At 42.0% G+C, this 26,758-nt stretch overlaps 2 protein-coding genes across 5 annotated transcripts in view; one reads left to right on the forward strand and one right to left on the reverse strand.

Annotated features, from left to right (window-relative positions):
- Positions 1 to 2,009, forward strand: part of FMN2 (formin 2) — a 164,348-nt gene extending 162,339 nt beyond the window's left edge. The window contains 1 exon segment of the mRNA XM_072856452.1: positions 168 to 2,009. Coding sequence (XP_072712553.1) covers positions 168 to 194 — 27 coding nt within the window. The 3' untranslated portion in view covers positions 195 to 2,009.
- A 3,234-nt stretch (positions 2,010 to 5,243) lies between these two features.
- Positions 5,244 to 26,758, reverse strand: part of GREM2 (gremlin 2, DAN family BMP antagonist) — a 40,450-nt gene continuing 18,935 nt past the window's right edge. Inside the window, exons 1-2 of one of the 4 annotated variants that reach the window (XM_072856456.1) lie at positions 24,846 to 24,908; positions 5,244 to 8,295 (exon numbers count right to left, since the gene is read on the reverse strand). In XM_072856456.1, the coding sequence (XP_072712557.1) occupies positions 7,788 to 8,294 (507 nt within the window). In that variant the 5' untranslated portion in view covers position 8,295; positions 24,846 to 24,908 and the 3' untranslated portion in view covers positions 5,244 to 7,787. Of the gene's footprint in view, positions 8,296 to 24,845; positions 24,909 to 26,758 lie in introns of those variants that run through there. The other 3 variants (XM_072856455.1, XM_072856454.1, XM_072856453.1) reach the window with 3 other exon arrangements.

Below are 26,758 nucleotides of genomic sequence, written 5' to 3' on the forward strand. Positions count from 1 at the left end.
TGCAGTCTGCTTCAGTTCTAGCTTCAAAGGAAATTTATTTGTGAAGTCAATTCTACAGTAAGTATAATTGAACATTAGTCTATGTATTTCTGTGTTTTTCATATTTGTGTGAGGTGGTTTTATGTATACTCAGTTTTCTGCCTTTTTTTGTTTATTTTATTTTTCAGAAAGCAAAGATAAGTATGAAAATCTGAGAGAAGAAAAGCAAAAGCCATTGTTACCTGGTTACCAAAACTCAACATGCCTGTGGGTGGGGAGTGAGGGGGAAGGAAACTACATCATCCTGATCATTTGCTTTCTTGACCTTTTTGAATTTGCTTTTTGTTCTCTAGAGTTTTCCACCAATTGATGTGTTATTGTACTTTCATTGACGAATGTAATCACTTTAATGGAGTGCCCAGCAATAGACTAGGTATGGACTTGAAACACCTTCCCTGTACTCTGTATCTCCTTTGCCACTCAAAAATGATATGTTGTAAAGTGTATGGTATATTACAAGTAGGCCAAGTCAGCATGCATAAAAAGCGGCATCTGCATTAGTTCTGAACATGCTGAAAATTGCATTAAGTTGAACTTCATAAGAATGCTACTCGATACAGTAAAACATTTCCATTCCTACTGGCAACATCTGTCTAACACAAATACTTCATGGCACTGCACTTAAATTAGGGAAAGAAATGTTACTCCTAGTGAATTGTTTGTATCCGTTTCATGTTGGCATTTGTAGTTTGTATTTTGAATCGTTAAGTGCTGTTTATACAGTATAATCAATGCTTTCCCAACTTGTTTGGTTGCCCTCCATGACTAAATATTTGTGGAACAAGATGTTTACTGTAACTATCTTTAAAATCGATAAGGCAGCATACTTTTACTTCATCTTTTGCCAGATAGTGAATGCCAGGTGGTATGGGGGTCAGAAATCCAGCATTAAAAAAAAGAAAAAGAAAAAAAAAAAGAGTAAGTGAAAAGCAGGAAAATACAGAAAAGCACAGAAGTATGATAGAGAGTATGAGAGAGATTTGGCTATTATAGTTAATATATAAAGCAGCTAATACTTTTACATGAACTTTAGAAGCTATAGTATAGTTTTAACTGCTGATCACTTGAGTCAGGCAGGCTTTTGGTCATATGTACATGACTTCCCTTTTGGAATTAGCTTTACAGTTAATTTAAAACTTCTTTAGAGAGCCATTAAAAGACACACATGGGGATTGACATTTATGGAAGACAGTAGCCAATTCTAGTGACAGAACATAGACTACCAACTAATTGACATCCATTTCACACTTAACAGAATTGCAGACTTTTCCTCCAGGCTTTCAGTGTCCCTGACTAGGAGGTTAATGATTGAAATCTGACTTAGGGCTTCCATTTTAGACCACACGCTTAATTCCTATTTGCAATCCAGAATTTACTGTATCAGTTTTGAACTGCTCAACCAATAACAACCCCTTCCTCCAGTCCTAATTTAAGAGCCCCAAACCAATCAGCCTGATTGATAACATTTTTCTTTCAAAGCGCACTTTTCCTGAAAGCAGACTGTGTGTGCAACTGAATTGGATGCACATGCTCACAACCTCGGAGCCTGAAAGACACTGGGGTAAGGCAAAGGAGCTCTAACCTGCTGGGTTGGGTTATTCCCTGTCTAATCTAGCACATCAAGAGACATTCCTACCTGTCCAGAGGCTTGTATACCCTAAAGGGTGTCATAAAAGGAAGTGCGAAATATGACCTCAGGAATCTGTTGTTCTTCACATATACCAAGCACTAGAAAAGATGTTTTTTTCACTATGTGAAAATCAAGTCTCCTGTTGCTGACAAACCTATGTGAAAATCTGTACTTGTAATAATTTCTGGCAGGGATATAAATTACCAAGAACAGAGTTCTAAAATTTTGTGTTGATGGGAGTAACGTTACTATTTGGGGAAGTGAAAAGAAGAGATTATTTGCTGTTACAACTAACTTATGGAAAAAACTTTAAAAAATAAAGCTATTTTAATGGCACTGATTCAAATCCATGTTTGTATTTATGTAAACAATAGTCTTTTCCTCTTAACTTTGCTCCTAAGTGCAAGGATACAGTAGCATGTTTTCATTTGTAGCCTTCCTGTTCCTTCAGTACCTACAGTATGTATATTACTATACTAAATGAAATGATAGATCATCTAACAAAGATCACTATGTGCAATACTGTATTTAGTGTTTCTATTTCAATTTTTTTAGAATGTTAATTTATATGAAAATAAAAGGAATAATGAAATAACTGTCTTCTCTCTTCACTGTCAGGCTATGCTGTAGCTTGCTAGCAACACTTTGCTCCCTCAGCGCCACATCTCATTCAGGCTCCTGTGATCAAGGAAAAACCTTTGTGAAGGGATCGGCGGAAACAAGGCTTCTCTTTCCTTGCCTTTTGGAAGCATAGTGACAGTAATTCCCAGTTATGTGGATATATTACCTTTTCCCCAGGTGGTGGTAGCGAGGAGCTTCAGAGTCCCTTACCCAATCAGACTATGTATCACTCACTTCTCTGGCTTGTGCGTGCCTTCCGGTAGTGCATTCGGCTCAGGTTTGTAATCTGCTCCTACTAATACTGCCTATGTAACAGTCTCCAGAAATTGCTATTAAGGCAAAAAAATGCATTTTAAAAGTATTATCTGCATATTATAATGTCTTTATATACATATACACATATATATGTTTTATATCATTAAAGCATTGTCCAGCAACCTGGTAGGACTGTCACATACATACATACTACCCTTTTCACTGGATCTGTAGTATGGATACTAAAAGTTATTTGCAAACCTCTCTCTCTGAAGAACAGTGTCAAAGGCAGACTGCAGCTGGTGGTACCATGTTATGATCCTAAGGTACAAGCTGCTACAAAGATTTTCCTCTTTCATTTTACTCAAGCCCAGCCTATTTGGTTGAACATATCTCTCCAGCCTGTTTTCAAACTTCCATACAAAGTAAAGTAGCCCACTATGTGCAGCACCAAAGTTGACCCACAGCACTCCCAGCGTGGATTCCCAGCATAAGTTTCACCATTGCTCTTTTTTTTCAGTGGCACATTCAGCATTTTACAGAATTCTGGACTAACATTCTTTTGTTTGGATGTGTTTTAAAGAGGTGGAACACCCTGTTGGTCCCCTCTCCCCTCATTTACTGCAACTTCAAGCATACTACACTTTGAGTTGGCCGTAGTCCTACAAGAGTTCTCACAGACAAAATTCTGAGCCTCTGCTGATCACCAACACCACATATCACTCGCCATTACTTAAACAAATGGAGCAGCTAAATAAGGACTTTCATACCTGAGGAGCAGATGTGACTTACTGAGAATAACAGTCTGGTTTTTTATGAGGAGCTAAGAAGATTCATGTTGTTTTGCTTGCAAATTAAAGCCTTTCAGAAGCATGGTACTTCGTCACGTGTCATGACAGAGTAATGGTTAGCTTTTTTTGTAGCACCTTTCATCATTGCAGAGCACTTCCAAAACTTAGTTAAGCATTAACCAACAGTGGCTGTGGGAATACAATTAGTGACATCTTCCATAGACTGCTGGTTTTTCTTGACCAATTTTAGGGTGATCGGCTTAAAAAGTTGGAATCAGTTATTAATTTCATCGAGAGAAGGTACAGCAAGTTTTTGCATTGCAATTATTTTGTTGCATACTCTAGTTTAATAAGCAAAGCCAAGTTTGTGCCAAGTCCATTATATCAGTTACTTAAGTCACACCAATTTTAAACTGCTGTGGACAGAGTAAGTGAAAACTGATGGAGCTGAGTTTTTCTGAAGATAGTGTGAACAGGTCAGCAAAGGGAGGAGACAGAAAACCATGCCCCACACCATTCAGGTCTGCCACCCATCAATCAAATGGGATTCACGTTACAGAACAGGTTTTCTAAGCCATTCTCTTGCCTGTGACAGACCCATCTGTACCTGTGCTGTACCTGACATTCATCCAACCTGCTTGTAAAGGCATCCAATGGTAAGTCCATTGTCTCGAAAAGATGGTGTCTTTCTGAAAGTAAAGGGTTCCTGTTGAGTCAGCACTGTTTTCTCATTTATTCCCAGCTGCCACTCAAATTTAAGCTCTTAGAAACTTCATTTGTCACTCACCCCAAATTGGGGCCCGGCCAACGCAGCAGTTCCATGGTGGTAGAGCTTAACACTTACTGTCCCCCTCCTTCCCCTGTCCCACAACACCACTCTACTTCAAGAAATACTGGATCTATCTGACCTAAAGCTCTTTTCATCTACCCTGAGAGACTTGTCTTGCTCTTGGATTGCTTCCACAAGGGGGAGTTTTTTGAATTACAGTGTATGCCTCTGGTACGGTGGTTCAGCAGTCGGGCAGCAAGAGGCTGGGAGCTGGAGTCTGGGCTGTACCACAAACAGCAGAGGTTCAGGTGGGTGCTGGGCAATGAAGCTCCTTGCAGAGCAGGAGAGTGGCTAAGAGACAGGTGGAAATGAGAGAGGGGCGTTGGCGGAGATGGCTGCCTGAGCTCCTTTTGAGCCGACTGACAGAGGCACTTGCGAGTTCTGAGCAGAGGGCCCTGACCACACTTAGGTAGCTAAAGCACAGCAAAACAGTAATTCTCAAAACCAACAGCTACTTAACAACAAAAAAAAGTCCCCAAACCCATTACATTGCTGAACTGTGAGAGGATTTGGGCAAGAAGGAAAGAGAGCAAAGGGTTCCTGCAGGTGTCAGTTACAGTGCCATAAAGAACATAGCCCTCCCTTGCTAGCTGTGGTCTAGGTGCTCCTGCTTCTTTCAAGACCCATGACAAGCAGCTCTGCTGGTCACGTGGAGGCTCATTCCTCCACTATGAAACTCCCTTTCCTCACTGAAGTTTTCCTTCAAGATTATTTTGCAACTATCTTCTCTGGGTTGGAAAGAAAAAAAAAAGAAAATCAAAACAACACCCTACCTTTGGAGAGACATACAGTGTACTCATTCAAGAGCTGATAGCAACCATTGAAGCTCACCTATATCTTAAGATATACTTTTTTTTTTTCTCTATGTGTAGTTTGGTGCCTGTTACATAAGGATCTAGCTATATTTTAAGCAAAACCACTTAGGTCAGGGTAATAGTTACTTCTCTTACCGCAAATGATGCCAGCAGTTCAGCCAGTGGTGGAGCTTTGGTTGTCTTCTTGTCAGTTAACCAAAAAACCCAGAATTTGTGCATACAGAATCAGCTCCAGAATCTAGGATTAGTGCAATTTATTTTTCCCTCTTGCCTTGCAGGTACTTTTCAGGGGGGTGGGGGACAAGGGAAGTAGCTCGGTTTTCCCAAGCTGTCAGGGTGAGCCATCATTTACCTGTATCTGGTAGGGTCAAAAGGAAGCCAGAGAATATACTGATTAGAGAGCAGTTGGACACAAGGTGCTGAAGCAAAGCCCGTACACCTGGATGCCGTATAACCCTAGAGTAGCTTTATTATTTAATCTATAATTTAATAGTAGACCTATAAAATAATTACATTATACTTAAAGCATTTCTTCATTTTTTGTTTTCATTTATAAAACAAGAATTAAATACAGTTTTAACCATTACAAGCTCAACTCAGTTTTTACATAAACACAGCTCCTAGAAGGAGCTTTAAGCTGCAGCATATTCATATTGCAAACTGGTGAAAAACCCAGGCAGGGCATAGCTTAAAGATAAAGGTTCTTGCACATTTTTCTTAACTGAAGTTACTAGGGTGCTTTTCTCTCTAGTCCAAAATGCCTGACTTTCAGTTCATTTCTTTCAAGTGGAGACTGAGATCCCTGGAGTCTTAGTAGACTGTAGCGATTGCTCCCCCCCACCCCAGCCACACCAGCACTCTCAAGCCTAGACTGAACGGTGCCCATTCGGTGGGTGGCACGCCACTGGCAGCGCAGCAGCGACAGCCTCTAAAGCAATTCCTGCATGAGGAGTCTCCCTGTGCGCTTCTGACACGCTGAAAGATCACAGCAGAAAAGCCACGGCCGTTCACGTAATAGGGCTAACAGACCTGACCAACCTCATCCTGCCCGTGCCAATCCCCGTAAACCGCTTGGTGAGCTCTCGTGGAGCTCAGTCCTGAAAGCCTCTTAGAGCAGCCTGTCTCACATAATAGAGACCTGTGGCACTGAACCCCTGGCTGGCGGGAGTGCTAAACACATTAACCCCTTGAAGCGGCTGCATGTGAAGAGGCTGGCGGGAAAGGGCTCCCCCAGCAAGCTGGTTTCACTAGATGCAGATGCTGAACTGTGAGACATGCATCAGGGAGTCGGCGTGTCATTTTTAATTTGTAAGCTTCAGGCAATTGTGCACGCACGGGCTTTGGTTTGGGGGAAGGGGCTGGTTTGTTTTGAGAGACAGGATTTTAATGCAGCTGGGACTAATACAGATCAGAACGGTAACAAACGGGATATACAGGACATGCTAAACTCCATCAACTGAATAACAAGATAGTATGATTTAAAATGAACTGCAAGTGTTCACCGACACTGATTATGTAGGACTCAAAAACTGAGTGGACCACCAGTACTGTAGCAATTACAACTTACTCTCTCCCTGCTCCTACAGCTGTGACCCATTCCAGCAGCACTGGCTGATGGGTTTGTCCTTTAACACTAACACATTAGCATGGTTTCCAATCATGGGAGAGACACCACTCCCAAAACCTGATGACACTGATGCAGCTTTTGTATTCAGTCCAGCAACAACCAAATTTTGTCCTTTGTGCGACAGTGCTTTTGTACCTTAAGGGAAACATCATTCCCTTAGCTGTTCTCGGCTCCTCTCCCACTACCCTCCCACCTTCCCTGGTCTGAGCAGGCATAAATATAAGGTCATAAATGGATGTTGTCCTTTTTGGAGTAAGAAATACACACATATCTAACACACAAAAACCTACCGAAAGCCTAGTTAAACCATGTCCATTTTAAGCCAGGCAGCTGACCTAGCAACCGAGTCTCTTAACAATTTTAATCTCTGGCATATTCTGCCACAAGAAAAATATACATGGCTAGGTCTATAATACTTTAAACAGCTGTTTACTATAGCTAGGTTACAAAATAAACACTGCTGCAGAGACCACGTGTTCGATATACTCTAACCACAACAGCATCAGAACCCACCCTCAGTCTGCTCTGTGGTCACGGTGGCTGACCCAGCGCCTCACCCTCTCCCCCTCACTTCTCATCTGCCATTCAGACAAGAAGCCTGGAACCGTTTGTCATTGCACAATTAAAGTTGTCTTAAGGAGATGAGCCTCGTCGGAGAGCCTCACTTGCTTTTCACACGTGACTCCTCGTTACTCTCCCTCATCTGTGTCCCCCAGTCCTGGGCAGCACCCCAGCACTTCCAAGTGGGAGTGGCGAGCTCCAGCCCAAAGCACGGGGACGGCATTCTCGTCTTGTGGAGGGGACTGGAGTGTAGGGCAGAGGGCTTTACTCCACACAGTGGAAACATTTAATGCTGGATTCAGCCAACTGGTCACTTAGATGATCAATCCCAACTTCTGGGAGCCTGCTCCACTCCAAAAGATTCAACCGCCAGACGATATTGGAAATACAATGAAACTTTATGGTGAAGTGCCTAACACAGCCCATTAAAAAGCATTATTCCAGTAGGCAAGCGACAAGGAGCCTTTCCTTGCTGGAGAGATGCCTCCTGAAAGAAAACAAAACACAAAAAAAGAAAAGAAGAAACAAACCAACAAAATGGACAGTCTGCTCAGTGGAAGAGGAGAGGCAGCAGTAAATCTGATGGGGGCAACACCAAGCAGTAGCTACACGCCTGCTCTCACAGTTTGCCCGAGTTGTTAAGATTCACAGACATGCACCGGCACTGCTTGACCTTCTGAATTTTCTTGAGTCGGAAAGGTGGGTCCAGCTCAGGGCACTCCAGCTGCACGGTCGAAGAGGTGACCTTGTGTGGCTTGCAGAAAGCACAGGACTGGAAGGACTCCTCCTCCTTTTTCACGTGCCGTGGTATGTAGAAGGAGTTGCACTGCCCATAGCAGAAGCGGTTGATGATGGTGCGGCTTATGCAGCCCTCCTCGCTGACAGTCTGCCGCAGGGGCTGCGTCTTGCACCAGTCGCTCTTGAGGTACTTCCTTTCGGTGACCACCAGGGCCTCCTGGCTGGAGGCCAGCACCTCCTTATTCAGCTGCTGCCTCCGCTCCGAGTGGTTGCTGCTGCTGTCTTTGTAAGGGGAGGGAATGGCGCCTGCAGGACGGTTTTTCCTGGTGTCTGTTACTCGAACCAGCGCTGCCATCAGAAAAACGGACAAGGCAAATTTCCAAATCATCCTGCAATGGCAACACAAGTAGCTGTTAGGAGCGACACATTTTCAAACCACAGAATTGTAACAGAGTTGAACTTTACGCGTGCTTTGAGAAGAAGCGGAGACCTTACCGCCTTTGTAATCCCACCACTTTTCCTAGGAGATTAGCTCTACTCTAGGGTGATCATTTATCATGAAGAGGCCAGACCCTGTGAAAAGTCACATCGCTCCCCCCCACCCCCCCAAGCTCTCCAACTACTCTTTTGTCCCCCCAGGGACACTGCTGCTTTGATCGCTGAAGCAGTGACTTTACAGAAACTTCAGCCAGAAAGGTTTCCTCCTTCTACGTGAAATCCTGGGACAAACAGCTGGGCAAACTCCTGGCTAGCGAAGGCTCAGCAGACTCCTGCCAATACTGTGAGAGCTGATTTGGGGACGGCAGGGGCAAGGGGAAGGGAATACACAAGGTGAACACCTGCCTGCCTCTCCAGCCCCCAAGTCCCTGCCCAGCCTCGTTCCACACAGAGGTAGCGAGAGGTGTCCAAAAGCGTATTTTTATTATTTTAAATTGCTTTTGAAGTTTCTTGGGGCTTTTATGGCACTTGCATTTGTTGTCTTTGTGGGAGGCCGAAAACTTGATGGATTTATTCTTGCAGTAAGAGGAAATGCTTAAACACAACTTTGACGACTTCATTACTGCAACGCCTCTTAGGCAAATGGTTTAAGAAGGTTTGTAAACAGGAGACAATTCAATATTTATTTTAGATGTTAAGGAATAGGGTAGAGCATAAGCCAGTTGCTGAGTTAAAATAGTCAGCCAGTTGGCAAAAATATTTTTTCCTATGGCTGTCTATTAGGATTTCTTGTTCTGTGGAGCACCTCTTACCAGCTGTTGGATTTTCATCAACCACTTGTCCAATTCATTTTAGTAATGTGTCTCGATGCTCTTCCAGGATATCAGAATAGACGTACTAAATTTCCTCATAAAGTCAATGCTCACCAGTGAACTGCCAGAACTCATTTGACAGTTCGTTTTATGTCGTTCTCCCTGGGAAGGGAGAACAGAGGGTCTCCAGGGTGCCAGAAGTGATTGCAGCCCAGAAGCTTCCCATTCAGAAGCAAGGACACTTCAAGACTTTCTAAAAGTGCTCTGCTCACCTTTGTTCTTAATGGACTTTATTTTCATAATAGCATACAGCCGAAAGACTCATCCCCCTCTTCTGAGTAAAGCTTCAAATCCTTCCAAGTAATTATATTTTTTTCCTTTAGAGTGATGCCAAGACAAAAAAATACCATCACACCAGTAAATATAGATATGCCTAACACTGTAGGCACTCCTAACATGAAAACATGCCATTTTCCAAACAAAGACACCAACAGATCAAAAAAGTGTTTGCAGCAAAGGTGCAAGAGAAGACAACAACAGCAATAACAAATACCTCTCACCTAACAAAGCAGACCTAATGTATTTAACCCCTATGGAGATAAAGAGAAGGAACTACTGTAGCAGACTAGGTGAGATAACACCCCTTTAGGTGATTTTCTAAGTTTACGAGGTCTCAGCCTCCAACTTTGACTAAATTTCTAACGGGAGAAGTTTGAAGCTATTGTGGTTTAACCCCAGCCAGCAACTGAGCACCACACATCTGCTCGCTTACCCCCCGCCCTCCCACCCCAGTGGGATGGGGGAGAGAATCGGAAGAGTAAAAGTGAAAAAAACTCGTGCATTGAGATACTAACAGTTTAATAATTGAAATAAAATAAAATAGTAGTAATAATAATAATAATCATAAAAGAATATACAAAGCAAGTGATGCACGATGCAGTTGCTCACCACCCGCCAACCGATGCCTAGCCAGTCCCCAAGCGTGGCCCCCCCCAGCCAGCTTTCCCCTAGTTTCTATACTGACCATGGCGTCATATGGTATGGAATATCCCTTTGGTCAGCTGGGGTCAGTTGTCCTGGCTGTGCCCCCTCCCAGCTTCTTGTGCATCTCCAGCCTTCTCAGTTGGTAGAGCATGAGAAGCTGAAAAGTCCTTAGCAACAACTAAAACATCGGTGTGTTATCAACATTATTCTCATACTAAATCCAAAACACAGCACTATACAAGCTACTAGGAAGAAAATTAACTCTATCCCAGCCAACACGAGGACAGAAGTGCTGAAAGGAAAGGAAAGAACGTCCTCCTCTGTGAATGGAGGATGTTCTAATGCAGAGTTAAACTTCAACAGATTGTGTGCTTGAAACAGAACCACCTTTAAATGGAAACCAGTATTTCTAAAACCCAAATACGCTCATTCATCTGCAACCATGCCAGCTGCCCACTGACACCCATTGTAGCCATGGGTACTTTAAATCAGTGGCCTATTTTCACACTGCTTAGCATTCAGCACACAAGTCCAGAAGTTTTGTCCAGAGTCTTTAAATGAAGCAAGACTAGACTTGGCTTTGCTCGCAGATATTGTTGCCAAGACCATTGGATGTCAACCCACACAGCCAGGCCAAAACCTAATCAGGTAATTAGTTTCAGTTGAATATAGTGTTCCACGCTTTCTTTCAATCTGTTCTCATGTTATTCTGCACTGATGGCTGCATTTCAGTAGTAGATAAAACAACTGATCCCCACTGCTTTGTGTTTTATATAGAAAGGGGAGGAAAAACCCCAGGAGTTACAAGCCTACACCTTCTAGAAAAAGGCAGAGGTGAGCTCTCCACAAGATGCCTTATGCCAACACTCCTCAGGCAGACTCTTACTCTTCTCTTGAAAGGCAAGCCCGCAAAGCAATTGTGATAACTCTACCGTCCTTCAGGGAGGGAGTTTGGTCCTTTTCAGCAGGGATATCACCTCTCCAGTCTCGTTTCTCTGATCCTGGTGGGGAAGAGGTCGGTACAGGTCCAGAGGCACATCAGAAGGAGAGACGCACTCTTTCCCTCACCCTTTCCTCTTTTCTTTGGGAAACCCAGTCTTACCACACCCACCCCTTCTCATCACAAAATGCAAGTTGAAACCATTTCCCTTTCGTGTCAAGGGTGGGGTCAAGTAGGAATTCAGGAAAGCTGACAGACAACTAACAAGTCAAAGTCTACAATATAGAGAAACATTATAGTAGCTTTCTAATTACTGAAATAGTTTTATGTAGGCTTGGAGAGCCATTCAACAGAGTAAGTAGGATTTATACAGTAAGTCTATGTTTATAACTAATAAAGCATTATTAATCAAAGCCACTATTGTAAGGTTATAAACCAAATGCTGCAGTACATGTCAGCAAGTACTTCTACAGACAGGTAGGAACGCACCACCTATTTCTGTCATTGATCTTTATCAAACCTGTACCTTAAAATGTTTACATAATAGAATAATAATCTATTTTACACTAGCAGGTCAAATGTGCATCCTGTCAGATCGTGGAATTTCTAATCACAGGGTTGCCCCATAGTAGCCTGCAAATCACCCCTTTCTAAGCCCTGGCACACAAACCCCCTATTCAAGCAAGTAAGGGTGCAAACAAGGTCACCTGGTGCCAGCAACATGCCAAGGACTACATATATTTTCAGTGCTCACATGCAAAGAGAAGAGAAACCTCAGTATTCGCAGATAAACAGAACATTTTGGTAAACTCAGTCTGAATGCAAAACAACATGGTGAATGCTCTCTGCCTGCAGACAGAGCGGGATGAGAAGAAACACAAAACATACTGGAGAAGAATCTGGCTTCTGGCAAGAACGGGGCAGTTCTGTCCTACTTGGATGTCACAGAATTGAACAGCATGTGGCTGAGACCAGGCAAGCAAGGACTGCTTCAAGAGACCAACGCCTCTAAAACTTGCACAAATGCCAGCCTGGGCCCACCATTCCTGCTGCACTGGGGGGGGTCCACATGACAGAGCTGGTGGAAGCTCTAGTGTGACAGTTTTCAGCTTCTTCAAGCGTCATTGCCAGCTGCTGCCAGTGTCCCCCACCCCCTTCTTCCAGTGCGTGAGCTGGTGCAGAAAATAACCTTAGACTAGACACCAAACAAGGCCTAGCTGCATTTACATTTCACATGCTAAGTTTTTATCTCTCTGAGATAAGGAAATCAGCATCAAGTACGAGTTCATAAAGTCATCAAACCTGTCATGCTGGAGCTGGGCTATCAGGTACCCAGGAGTGTAAAAAATCCTTGGCCAAGGAGGTAAGAACGCCAAGATCCAGCTCTGTAATGCAGAGAGGTCAGGGCACTCAGCTAGGAGGGGAAGACCCAGGATCACTGTGTCTGCCCTTAGCTTTATTTCTTGTTTGTATCCAATTACTGTGTAACATAAAATATCTACCAAGGCAGGCTCCCTCTTGCATACCGACCTTCTGGCCCTATAACTCACGCATTCTTGAAAGCAATCCAGCTCCGGAGCAGGACAGGCAGCAGTGTAACCCCCGAAATAGCCTATAGTTTTGTGGTTAGGGCACTTCTCTGGGAACTGGAGTATTGGATTTGACCTCAGAATTCAAGTGCATCTGTTTTTTGAGAAGTCCCCAATGCAGAAGTGGGTGCTATGGTCTGAAAGACAGGGCAGGAGGTACTGGCAGTGCCTATCTGTGCTGAGTGCCCTTCTGTGCTCCACTGTTTCCTCTGGTTTTCAAAGGCGTGACCAGTTTCTAAGCTTAGGATGCAGTTTCTGACTAGGAATTCCAGTTTTGTAGATCAGCCTACCTCAGGGTTGCAGGTGGACAGAAAGAGCGGGATGTAACTGGAAGATCGCTGTGATATTTCACGTTGGCTGCTCAGGAAATCAGCAGGTGTGAGACCCATTTGTTTGTTTTAGCATGCAACACCTACAAAGCACTCAGCATTATCAGCATTCCTGGAAGCATCCAACTCTCTAATACAGATATGTCACACAATCATCTCCTCTTCACCAGGTCTTCCTGGGAGGGGTTCAGAAAAAAAGCCACAGCCAATGGTTTAAAAAAAAAAAAATCTGCAAAACCTGTCTTACCACGGAACTTGAGATCCTACCTGTTTAGCTTAGTCACAGGATGGATTCAGCCTGTAAAAACATGTGGAAGATTTAGCACTGTAACCCCATCCTACACCCATCAAAAGCACCATGACAGCCAATGACTGGGAAGATGATAAACAAATTCAGATACTTTACTTTTTGAAAATTTTGAATTTAATTAACAGCTGAAGAGTTTGCCTTGAAAATGGTGTCTCTTCAACCACCAGCAAACAGCACGAATTATAAGCTAGGTTAAATCAGGTATGGTTCTGTGGCATGGTACACGCATGGTCATATTTGACCACCTGCATCACTCTTCTACAGTTTCCATCCTGCAAACTTCAGAGACACAACAGCTCTCCTTTGGGATCAGCTATTCAGCTGATGGTTGGAATCCCTGTTACCAAAAAATTTTCTACTCCCTGCTTACTTTCGTACTAGACCTAGTCAAAAAAGGATCTGTATAAACCAGACGTATGTATATTAATGTAAGAACACGGTGTACATGGTCAGTTCTCAGCATTTAAGATGGGACACACGAAGTGTTCCTTGAAGACAAGCCAGGCAATAACTTTTCAAAGAACTAAAACTTGGCTTTAGCAACAGATGCGGGAAGCCAGGAAATATCAGATTCTCTACCAGGAAGCCAAAAATGCTATTTATTTAATTTATTAATGGTTAGGCATGATTCTAATGGTACAATGTTCAAATAAAGACTATACAAATCAGGCATCTTTGTGCAAGGGAGGCATTTGGTGCTAACTTCTCCCTTTTAAGTATCCTTTGGAAACTATTGCTCCTGTTTCTCAACAACGTCAGCAATAGCTGAACACTGTACTATATCTTTCTTTTTGTAGAGCCATGGGCCTTTAGTAAATCATTCCATCATTAATAGATTCTCATGATTAAATTGCCAAGACTGAGGCCAGCCACAACAACAAAACATGTTGGAGGCAGGGGGGACACCAAACTTAAACAAAACAACTCAGAAAACCCAGTACTACTGCTAGAATGTGTTATTCAGATATTCAGATACAAAATCACTGCATTTTAGCAGTAAAAAAGAGTTACCATGTACTAGGAATACTAAGCATCACTTTTTAAAACCACTGCACGCAACACCAAAGGGAATAATTGTTTAAAAAGCAATAATTAATGCCATTACAAGCAGAATTTTTTCCATTCTTGCCCTCTAAGAACCTTCTATAGCGATTTGAGAGAAAGCTATTTCATTGCGTCACAGCCCTAGCAGTAGGTGGTAGAGGGAGAAAACATTTTGTTCAGACTTAATAAACTCCTTGTACCCTCACTGGCTGGCTTGGATGGAGATCCTTCCTCCTCTCCATCCTTCCCTCTCCCTCCCACCAAGGAGATCCATCCTTCTCTCTCCCTCGCACCAACACCTCTCCCCCAGCGAGGCCCAAGCATGCCCACAGGGAACACCACAAAAGAGAAAGGGTCTGCCTGCAGGCTGGATGCCTCAGGAACCATACTGTCCCATCCAGGCTCTTGTTCTGTTTTTGAAAGGGAAAGTGTGAGGTTGGGTTTCACTGATGCCAGCCCACGTTCCTCGGAAGAGCACAGCACTTCCCCCATAATGCCAGAACTTAGAAGTTCTCCTTGTCAAGACAGTTCCTGAAGACACTGAATTTAAAATATTGAAAAATAGAGTACATCATAGACAAAACCAAAGTACATAGAACAAAGACACTGGTGGGGATAGTCTATGCTAAGATAAAACTAGTTGAAAGCAACTCAGAGGATGTTGCTTCAGATTAATCTCAGCTCTCACTATAAATTTTCTACAACCAAGAGCTTTATCTTGATTTTTTTCTGAAGAGGCTGGTAGTTTAGAAGAATTCCTGGTCCATGCACAAAAATACAAGAGGAATCAAGGACTCAACCAATTACTCCCATCATATTCAGCAATGTATAATGTGTCAGATTATGTGCTCCAGGACAGGAGCAATTATGAAGAAAACTTGAGGGTAAACTCACCCTTGGCACTAAACCCAACCAGCTCGAATGATGGGTTTTTCCTTCATGTTTTGTCCTCTATCTTTCTTATCTACCTTTACTGCCTCCAGAAATTCATGTTTATAACCATTGAACCATTCCTTCTTCAGGAATTTCAAACAAGCTCATTTGAAACAGGTTAGAATGCAGCTGCTCACTTCATCAGAGTTAAGAGATCACATTACTCCAATGCTCCTCTTTGCACTGACATCCTGCCAGGAAGTATATTGATTTAAATATTGTATTACTGACCTATGGTATTAGGCGCTCCACAGGCTGAATCTTTCCTATCTTACATAGCTTCTAAACCTGTGTTTCACTTTATTTTTTTTTAAAGTAGTATTAGTATTGGAGGAATTGAGAGAAGTTTCTCATTTTTCAAAGCCAGGACAAGGATTTTGTGAGGAGAGTCATTGAAGATTTCATTAGCTGAGACATCAGTTTTAATCTATTATATCCAAGATATGAACTAGAGTTCCAGAAGACTGGGGGGGGAGGAGGGGGGGAAGTATTGGTGAAGCGAGCTCTGGTAGTTTTCTTGGAGATGAGATACATTCACTAACACTTATATCCATGATAAATACCAACACTTCTCAAAAAAACACATACACATATAATAAATGCAATTACTAAGGCAATCACCCAACTATAAGAAAACAGTGAAGGAAAGCATGGTCCAAGTTGGTTGGTTTTTTTTTAAGGCTAAATGCTAGCCAGGCAATACAGTGAAGCAAGACACTATCAACTTCATACTGCTCTGTACTTATCAGTAGCAAAGATTTGATTCCACAACTGTGTCAGCATTTATCATTTTGACACAGGAAAAGTAAAATAAAGAGGAGGAAGAAAAGCTGCAAGAAATGTAAAAGTTAAGTCATCCTGCAGTAGCTCTGGTAATGCAGCAATGCCATTTTTAAGGGAATGTGAATACACAGAACTCCAATTGAATACTAACAGGTAACTGGACAAAAGCTTTTTGGAATATTGTTATGATTAAAACTCCTGAATTTTGTTGCAATTTCAGCTTCAGGAACTTGTGGTTTTAGAGCCAACCACAGACAAATGTCTGCCTGGTGAGCACATGTGAATTGTCCCAAGCAGAGTGAGATGTCCTACTCAGAAGTGTCTGGGTAGTCATCAGTACTGGCAGCACATGCAACACTGGGGAAAAAAGGGGGAGTGGGAGGAGGGAAAAACCCACAAAATAAAACCAGATTTCTGCTTGCCGTCCATGAGGTTGATTTTCTTTCTCCCAACCTGGTTTTGGAGAATGCTACAGTCAGGGGGTGGGACGAATAAATAAAAGAAAACTCCTTGGATACAAGAACAGTTTTCTGGAAAGGACTGAAAGTTAGTTCTCCTATGAATCTAAAAAATGTCTCTTTGCAAGAGCGAACCAGGTCGAAAAGATACTTGTTGTCGTTCTCGGTGTTCCTCAGCTTTTCAGCATGAGATAAAGAGCCCCAAATAGGCAAGTCAGTTCTGTTTGCACATGAACATTTTGTCCAGCAAGCAGTAATAGCCTACATTTAACTTTATTCTTCTGTGCAGAAGGCAGCTGGTACACTCCCATTTGGCAGCGTTTCATTCAGGAGAAAACAGCAGACTTCTGCCCTTGGGAAACTAAAAACTAAATCAGAAGGGAAGCGGTGGCTTGAGCAAATGTCTTCATTTGTGATCATCCCTCAGCCTGTTGGAAAGGAGGACAGTCAACACAAGAATGGGGAAAGTTCAGCATTTAAATACAATAGCTCATTTCATTGCTTCCTCACTGGAGAATCGATACTACAAAAGACTATTTTGCAATGAGTAGTCTCCATTATATTTTTGTTGTTTGCATTACAACAGAACATAGAAATCTCATCCAAGACCAGTGCCTGACTAAGCAACACAACTTCAAATGTTTGTAGACTAACTTGGTAAGCAACATATGGTGGGACCAGAACTGAGCACAGAGGGGAAGTGAGTTACTGGAGGTCAGAAATTAACTGAGAATGGACCGTTTCCAAAGTCTTTCAATTGCACTGCGTGGCACCAATGCTCTTCTTTTTGCTGATCAATCCAGATTTGTTACCCTTAAGCAAGCTTTTCTTTAAAAACATTATACTTTTGTATATGAAAATGGTTCTGTATGAAAATTTCCAGTATAGTTTCCCTGAGTTTTGATAGAACATAGATGAAGTTAGGAGCTTTACTGCTTTGTAGCTTCAAACAATACACTATTTCCAGAGCACACGGCTCATTTTCTAGCTCACAATAAGGGAGAAGACCATTAGTCTTCAATATACATGCATTACTGTACTTGCACCATTTCCAGAAGAGGGCATTTGGATGAGATCTGTTCTAGAAGAAAACTGAGGCCTGTACATTAAAGCATCATAATAGCGCTCAAAAGAATGTCTGCTTGCTTAATGCTCAGAAAAATGCAATTACTTCCAAAAATCAATAGGTGGCATGTAATCTTGTATACGAGAAACACTAGATTAATCAACAGAGAAGTAACTTTTAAATTTTCCAGATTTTCTGGTAGATTCAGATACTTGTATTCTTTCAGGCTCTATATTCAAGACGCTATCCTTAGTTCCTACATTATGACTCTTAAGTAGTCATGTTCGTGTTGGAAAATTTAAAATGTTATTGATGGTCTAGTCTTTATATTATGAATTTTTGTAAGCCAATATCCTATTTATAGAGCTGGAACACAGATGGTTCAAATAACAATTGCTCTTATCTCAATATCCTACAGGCTAGTCTTTCTATTAGGTAGTATGCAAATTCCCATACACACAAAATTTCAGCTATCTATCCCACTATTTTTCAATATGCCACTTGCAAGAACCATTGCAGCTGTATTTTCATAAAGTTGTCCTAAAAATTGCATAGATTTATTGCTTCAAGAGTTTTTCATTTACATTTATTTCTGCTTAAATTTGCCTGACAAAGCATCAGTCCTCCTGACTAAAACTTACAGCAGTTCTGGGGACAGAGTGCAGAAGAACTATACTAATGAGCAAATAAAACAAGTACTGAGCCCACTCAGCCTGTTAGCCACAACCAGGTCTATGCCATGCAAACATGTAACTAAGCGCCCTACCAGAATGATTAGTTTCACAGAAAAGCATTTTTTTCTCCTCAGTGAGGCTAAACCTAGGGAATCCTCTCATCCTTCTTTGTCTTTTCTTTGGTTAATAAGCAACATGCAGTTACACATCTGATAGTTCCTTGCAATTACATTTTTTAATCCAGTGACCAAATTTCAAACAAGTTGGACAGCAAGGCAGTTTTGAAACTCCTATTGCATTACACTAAGTGTGTTTTCTCCTAGGGTATACAGGAAGGCATGAAAAGCATTTCAGGGAAGGGGAAGGGGGGGATAAGTCAAGGATATCACCGTTTGGTACCACTGGAGGTGTGAGTAGTAAAGAGGACGTTTAGGGTTACTGTGGTGGACTGGCACACCAAACACACCCATAGAAAATCAGAGTTCATGAGCTCTAATGTTCACGTGTAATACAAGACACCTTGAAACAACAGTGGGTCACCTCAACGTTTTTAATACATTCTCTTGCTCAGGGTGTAAGCTGGCCCAACAGCTAAAAAACTTATTTGCACTACGTGTAGATGGAAGCCAGGCAGTAGAGTCACTGCTGCACACCACGCATGGTATTACCCTTGGGTTGATCCTGTAATATTTTGTATCCCCTTTTGTTCACAAACTTACTTGGAGAGTTACAAGATGTTTTCTTCTTTCTCTAAGAACACCAGGCTTCTGCTTGGCTTACTTTTGCAGTTACTTTTTGTGGATTAACTAATGGTCCATCAGAATCCCCCTTTAATTACTTTTGTTTCAGATGTTTAACTCAGCTGTGGGCTTTGCTCTGAAAGGAAGCCTGTTCACTCAAGGTCTCATATGAGAAAATTCAGCTATGCAACTGAGATGCAATTTAAACCTGTGAGGGCTGAGAAGCACAGCAACCGCATGCTCTGGTGGTTGTTTGTATATGTGCATTTGCAGGCCTATAAACAAAGATGACATTTGGAGTTCAAAACCTTCAGAGTTATATGGCTTCTTGGCTACCCTAGTACATGCATCAGTTGATATCTTGATGCAAGTTCTTCAGTTTGGAACTATTCTGACCCTTATTTTCAAGCTGTTTTGTAAGATAACAAAAGGAATTTTCATATTTCACTACATGTCTATTGATATTTCCAAACTGACAGTAATGTTTATGACTGTCATAGCTGTCAGCTGGACCAAAATAAATCATAGCAGCTGATGCTCAACAACTGTCAAAAGTTCAGAACTAACGAGGTGCTATAAAGTCAGGAATACAAATAAAATTGTAATTAGATATGCAATATCAACATAAACATTGCTAAATACCTAAATATTTCAATATCACTTTCTAGATATACTTGAAAATGTATAGCACACAGAATGAATGGACAAACTACAGTTTACTCACTGTTAGTGGCAGTATGTGTCACTGAACTAAAAGATGAATTTTCAGTGAAATGCTGCAGGATGACCTGTACTACAGGAAATTTCACATCCAAATACTGGAAACTTACTGCATCCCTCCCACTTCACACTGATGGCAACACGTGGCTGTCCCACATCTATGTTCTTGTGGCTTTGATTCATGGTCTGCTCAGTGATTCTCCCTCTGTCATTGCCCAAAGAATGTAAATATTTGTTCTGTCTGTATTCTGGTTTACAGACTTGGCCCATTATTGAATATGAAGGCTGTAATTCAATCATAGAAGGATCTGTTGCCATGCATAAACTGGGATTTTATGTTTTATGACTTCGGCTTTGCAGAGCAGCCGTCTTCCTACTCACCTCCCCCTCTCCTTGCCCATGACTGAATTATAGTTCTGTCTCTAATTGAAGCCTAGTATTATTCTATTTCTCTTCTGCTGAGAGGAAGACCAGAGCTATCATTCTGAATACACACAAAGCCACAGGAGCCTGGATGAGGTACTCTAATGACAGGTCCTCCTACACAGCACATTTGCAGTCTTTCTGCTAATTAATTTGATTTCCTTTGTCTAGACTAACATAATACAGCAAGTTATGCTCATTTAAAGGAGGATCGTTAGCCTTTCAGTTCACTCCAAATGAGGAAGAAAGAAGAGTCAATAGACTGGAATCTGGGGGAGACTGACTTTGTCCTTGACTACGCTATTGCTTATGTTTTCACTTGACCAAGACCTTGTCTCCAGGAGAACCCGAGACAGCACTATCATCAGAGGAGAGACTATAATCAAAATCAGATATCGTCAGTATGTGCATGGCAAGGCAGTGGCAGTTACACAGAAGGGTTCTGTCTACGATGCACTGCAGTCAGCGGCTTTCTTCCTGGCAATCACTTGGCATTTACTGTTCACAGCTCCTGACATCCTCACAGGGCTGAACAAACATGTAATTAAAAACACACACAAGCTGGTTTCTTCAGATTCCCTTCACAGAACAAAAGGAGGTTCAGTAGTGTGCCACTGGACTAGTAAATCAGAGACAAAGCTAGTAATGGGAGTTAAAGAAGTAACTCCTCACTATTTGGAAGGCGAGACCTTCATTTGGCAGTTTTGACAATGATTGAAACTGTGGAGCTGAATAGAGTCTCAGAGCTGAGCTGTCAGTCAAATACGGGACTTGGGAAATGGAGTGATGTGTGATAAACAGATGAACCGACTTGGACTTGAAAGTTCAGTCTTCTGAGTCAGGTGGGCAGATCCAGTTTTAATACCCAGAAAGAAAAGTGACAAGGAATCACACATCATATAGGTGCACTGTGGAGTGGAATGACTCCACAAGTTTCTTAATAACAGCGGGGAAGATCTTCCCCTATGACAGAAGAAGAAGAAGGGAGGAAGCCTACAGAGGAAATCACCAACATCTTCTGCTCACAAACCCACAGAAAAGTGCCAGACCTCCCCTTCTGTAGGCAATTTCACGATCATTTCTAGCCGTGTAACCTCAGTTGCATTTATCATTTTGCAGCATCAAAGAGGGGAAGGATTCCAACTTTGGGACTTACTGGCTCAGGGATTTTTTTTTGGCTGATAGTAACTGGGGACCCTCTTTACATAAACACAAGCAGAAGATAAACAGCACCTAGAGGCTCTTTATTAACTTAATGTGACCTTGTTTTTTTACAGTGTTTGGCCATAAGCCATTCATACTGTGTCACCACAGTTAAGGTTTGAATATTTTTCCATTACTCATGCTTTCGAGCTCAGTAGAAGTAGGCAATAAGTAAAAGGAAATCTAAAGATTCTTCTCTTTGGCTCTTTCAGAAAGCTATTCTCAGAAAGGTCAGGGAGGTATCTTGGAAAGAGTTAGCCAACATCTAGCTATAAATTTCAGTGTGAGATGGCAAGCTCCATTTCCCTTCCAGGTCTATTCAAGGCCTCTTCCCCAGCTCTAACTTAGGCAGCACTTCCCTGAATCTAGAGGAGAGAGATGACACTTCTGGTAATCTTTGATGACCTCATGTTACTACATCATAGAAGGACAAAGATACCAAGACTCCATTTCATGTCAGCGCTTGATTTGATTGAAAGTAATGAATTGTCCCAGTGAAGTGGCCAAGACAGCTTCCCTTTTGACATGACTACAATGTTAGATCCTAGCTAACTTTTCCATATGTGACCACTAAATGCAAGACTAATTTGAAGAGGAGGAACAAGTGATCAGAAAGCTTGCTTATTCAGGGTTTGGGGTTTTTTTTTCTCTTATTACAAAGTAGTCAGAGAACATGTTGAGCACTACAGTTTACACCATTTTACTAATCCTACCACTTAGTGCTGTTTCAAGCATTTATATATATCTTGCTGAAGCAGCAAGGGAGATCGGTCAGCTGAAGGGTTTGGCAAACTACTCATAATGGTTCTCCTAGCACAGCTTTGTGTTGGTGCTAGAACAATTACAACTAGTTTAAACTTGTATATACCACCCTATAAACCATTCAGTTGGCTCAGCAACCGAATGCCATCTGCACCACTTGCTAAGGCCCATTGTAGTTGATTAGCCCAAATAAGATCATCCTAAGAAAAATGCTCTGATCCATAGGTTTGCTCTGGATCCTGGTGAGTACACACAACTCACATACATACTAATTTACGAGTGATTCAGACCACAAGTACAAACAACATTATGCACCCATGAACATGGCTCTTTCTAGATTTTTTCCTATGTCCTGGCTAAACTGTAGACTTTTTAAAGAAGTTATGTGTAATATGGGATTAAGAGGACTAGAATCTCAAATTAGGCTAGATGGAAAATATTTTCTGACACTATGAGAACTAGACATATTGAAAGCCTCATCTCCAAACTGGAGGAAAAATGAAGTCCTGACCATTGGCTTGCGTTTTCACTTCAGATCAGCTGAACTATTAGATTCTGAATTCTTCCTTATTTTCCTTTTGAAGAAGGAGGTGAAGTGAGCAAAAATTGGTTTTAAGACACTTTCAGTGTAAAATTACTAAACCCTCAAAAGCCAATAAGCCATTTCACAGAGTTAACATGAAACACCTTTTTGTCTCAGTAATGAGAAAGCCCTAAAAGATACACATAAATTTAACTAGGACCATCAGGTGTTTTCAGTCTAAGGATGCTGATACCTCTTCCTGCGAAACTTTGAAAAAAGAGTTTTGATCAACACTCTTCCTGAAAACTTTCATTCCCACTGTGTGGAGAGACAAAAAAAGTTTCAGCTCTGAACCCTTGGGGCCAGCTACCACAGTTCATGTAGCATGATGGTCCTCAATGGGTCAAGGATAACCACAGCCCCATGGGATTTTTTATGCTTGTATTTTGAAAGGAGGCTCAGTAAAGAATTTCGCTTAGCAAAACAAGACTATGCTTCCCCTCTTCCCTTACTTAGTTTCAGAACAACAGCTTTTGCTTTGAGTGATTATTTCAGCTTCCATAATTTTTCTCCAGCACAAAACTGTAGAGAAGCTCCATACAGATCAGACCAGTGATTTGGGCAGTCTAAGAACATGGATAACATCAGAGCCTCAAAGAGAATGGAACAGCAATTAGGAAAAACACTACCAAAAATGCACCTGGCAAAGACAAAGCTAGAAGTAGCTCACCTGTCTGAAAATCTGCTAGCTTGGCAAAAAACATTTTTCTTAGAGGACACTAAGAAGTTCCTAATTAGCACAAAGACTGAGGAATACTAATTGCCACTTGGCAAAACTCTGCTCATTAAAATCACAGGTCATATTCATGGGTTTTTTTCTCCCTTCCCACCCCCAAAATCTAACCCTTGTTTTACAATATGAATGACATAAAAGGCTACATCAGAGCAAGTACACAATTTCATATCTACATATGTGTTATAAGGCTGAAGGGGAGGACTCTTAAGCTTATCTAAAAAGAAAAAAAGGAGTGAGAATTAAATCATTAGACTGTATGGTTTAAGCAGAATACACAATGGCACTGCAGACTTGAACAGGAAAGGAAGCAAGAGAGGTGCATTTGAATTAACAGAAACAGACCTAGAAGGCAAGCTACTGAGTGGATTTACAGCATAACTGTCCAGAAGACATAAAGGGCTCATCTAGATACCATGGTTTTAGCAAGGTCCTCTCTATGACTGTTCTCTACCCCCCACAAACAAACAAACAAAAATTATTTGTTTAAAGCTGCTTGCCAAATCCATGGCAAAGCATCTAACAGAAACCAGAGATGAGATTTAGAGACACTTTAGAAATAGGTGACAGGGACATACATGTCACTTGAATCAATGTGAGCAATCCAGAAGACTCCTGTTCCCACACCTACAAAGCCTCCAGTTTCATTTTGGACTGCGACATTGCTTACGTGTCTATACACCGGTGCCTCTGTAAGGCACCCAGACGTACAACTGGGTAGGTGGTAACGCTGTCTGCTGCCATTCACGCAGAAGGCAGACAAAGCTTGGGAGCCACTCAGTAGCTGCCCAACTGTCCTGCTTTGTCATGTGTGTTTCACATACACCCAACCAACACCACTGAGTGGAAGACAAACAGCATTGGCTACTACCTGTCATCCAAAAATTTAGCCAATGGGGCACGCTACTTATCTTTCTTGTAACCAGCTTTGCAACAAGATCTTCCCCATTTATGAACATAAGCTCAGAGTTTCAGTACCCACATGAACTGGAGATAATTCGACCCACATTCCGCCCACACTGCAAAAAAAACCCTCTAAAAACTGCAGAAAGGCTAGTGGGAACACAGAAAGCACAAAGAGGCATTACCCATACCTTCTGTTAAAGCTGGCTTATTAGGTAGGGAATAAACATAAAATTCCTGGACCTAAAGGGAATTATGATACCATACCCAACATTATTTTTTTGTGATTAGGCTCTGTGATGTGGAGGGTGAGGTCCTGATTTAAGCGCCCTGAATTTTATCATCCTCCTCAACACATTAAGAAGGTCATTTGTTCTAGGTTTTTTAATCCATATGAAAATAATCACAGACCAGAAGAATTAAAACCTATGCCTTTTTCTCTCAATTTTACGTTCCGATAAGCATACTGCAGGATGTGGGTTCAAATATATATTCCAGTTATATATACTCACTGTAGAATAGTGCAACTCCGCTTTCAGGTAAAGTAATGGCACAGAGAAAACCCTGTATCTGACCTTGAGAAATAATCAAAACAGCAATTAATGTCAGCTGGATATATTTCTAATTGCAACACATGCCCCTCTGAGATAAAGCTTAAATCATCTCGTGCTGTCACCCAGTCCAGGGTGCAGTTTGATTCATTTAAACTGTGAGCCACAGTCCCCCTGCTCCTGGCCCCCACTGGCACCACCTTTCCCCCACCCAGCACACAAGCACGTGTGCACACACCGACACACACACACACACACTCCTCGGTCACTCTGTGCCAGCACTAACAACCATGCAGCCACACAGTCAGCAAGACGAGTTTGCTGATCCAGCCGAAAAGGTATTTTTTTGTTTTGCCGGCCGGCTTTCCAGCTGCCTGCAGGATCAGTAGTGCCGCTGGGGCCCCCGTGCCAGCGCTGGGCTGCTCTGCCCTGCCAGTACCAGCCTACAGGCAGGCTGCCTTCAACCAGCAGCGAAGCCACACCCTGATACTCCTTCCAAACTGGGGCCTGGGAACGCTGTCACCCAACCTACCTGTTTCAGGGTGGAGGAGGCTAATGTAACTGGAAGGGTGTGGCTGATAAAGGTGGCGCTGACTGACAGAACTGCATGCTTTTGCTTCCTATATGAGATGCATGGTCCTTGTATCTAAATGGCTTGGTGTTAGGACTACAGTCTGTACCACAGCGGTGAAAGGAAATAAAATAATAATAATAGAATGTGATGAGTAGTACCATTTCAGATGCCCAAGGGCATCCAAGATGTTTGTATAGGCTGGCACATCAGAGATAGAGCCTATGGGAGATGCGTACTCCTCCACAGTGGCCACTGGAAGCCAGATGAGAGATGTGGGGTATTCAAACAGGCACCAGGCCCATCTGCTGAGGCAACCAACTCTCCGCCAGAACGTCATTCTGCTCTAAAGACACAAGGACTCATTTTTTGCAAGTGTCTTAAACATTACAGCTCTTACTTAGGACTAGATTTCCAAAAGAGGTATGTACCATTTATTTCAAGTCCTCAATGGATATGGGGTACTTAAAAAAGAGGATCTTTTATCTTATCTTGAAAATGTGCTCTGCAACCGTAGTGCAAAACTAAATATTAAACATGGAAAAAGAAGCATGAAAATGTACTCTAACTGCTGCATCCTACTGTCTGACTTTTGAGTGTCTTGCCTTGTAAGTGCAAAGGTTTCTTCTGCCAAGGTTTTGAGGTTTTAAGTGATTAAACACAACCACTGGTTAGACTCCATAGGAATAATCTACATGATATATGAAGCACTGATACCTTTTTCTTCTCTCTTTCTCCATTAGCCATATGCCCCCCTCATCCTCCCTGCCCTAACACCTACCCTTGCTGGATTCTCCACACCTGATCCAGAATCTAGCACTGAAGATTGTGGCAAGGTGGCTCTTCTTCCTTTGTGTGAAGATGCTACGGACCCCTGCAATTAGTGCATTGCAAAATTAAGCAAACTTGAATTTAAGGACAAACAAACAAACAAGTAATGCGGTTTGGTGAAAGAAGTTGGAGGAAATAGTTTTCTGTTCTCTTCCAGGTAACAGATGAGCCAAAAATGCTCATGAGACACAACCAATCTGCTGGTTAATAACCTGAAAAGAAAATCTATCGGAAGTTATAACACAATTTGAATGCAAATATTTGTCCGACCTCCCTTTCAGAACAGAGCACCGGAACTGTAACAAAAGTTGGTCAGTTGTTCCGGCTATTGAATTCACATGGATTTTTGCCCTCATTAGGCAAAAGCATAAGTTGAGCATGCACGTGACATGGTAAGAAATGGAGTCATGATGCTAATACATGAATGAGAAAAACAGGAGACAAGTTTTCAGGAGCATTCATTCAGCAGAAG

Source organism: Ciconia boyciana, chromosome 3, assembly GCF_034638445.1.
Source record: "Ciconia boyciana chromosome 3, ASM3463844v1, whole genome shotgun sequence".
In the NCBI taxonomy this organism is placed as follows: domain Eukaryota; kingdom Metazoa; phylum Chordata; class Aves; order Ciconiiformes; family Ciconiidae; genus Ciconia; species Ciconia boyciana.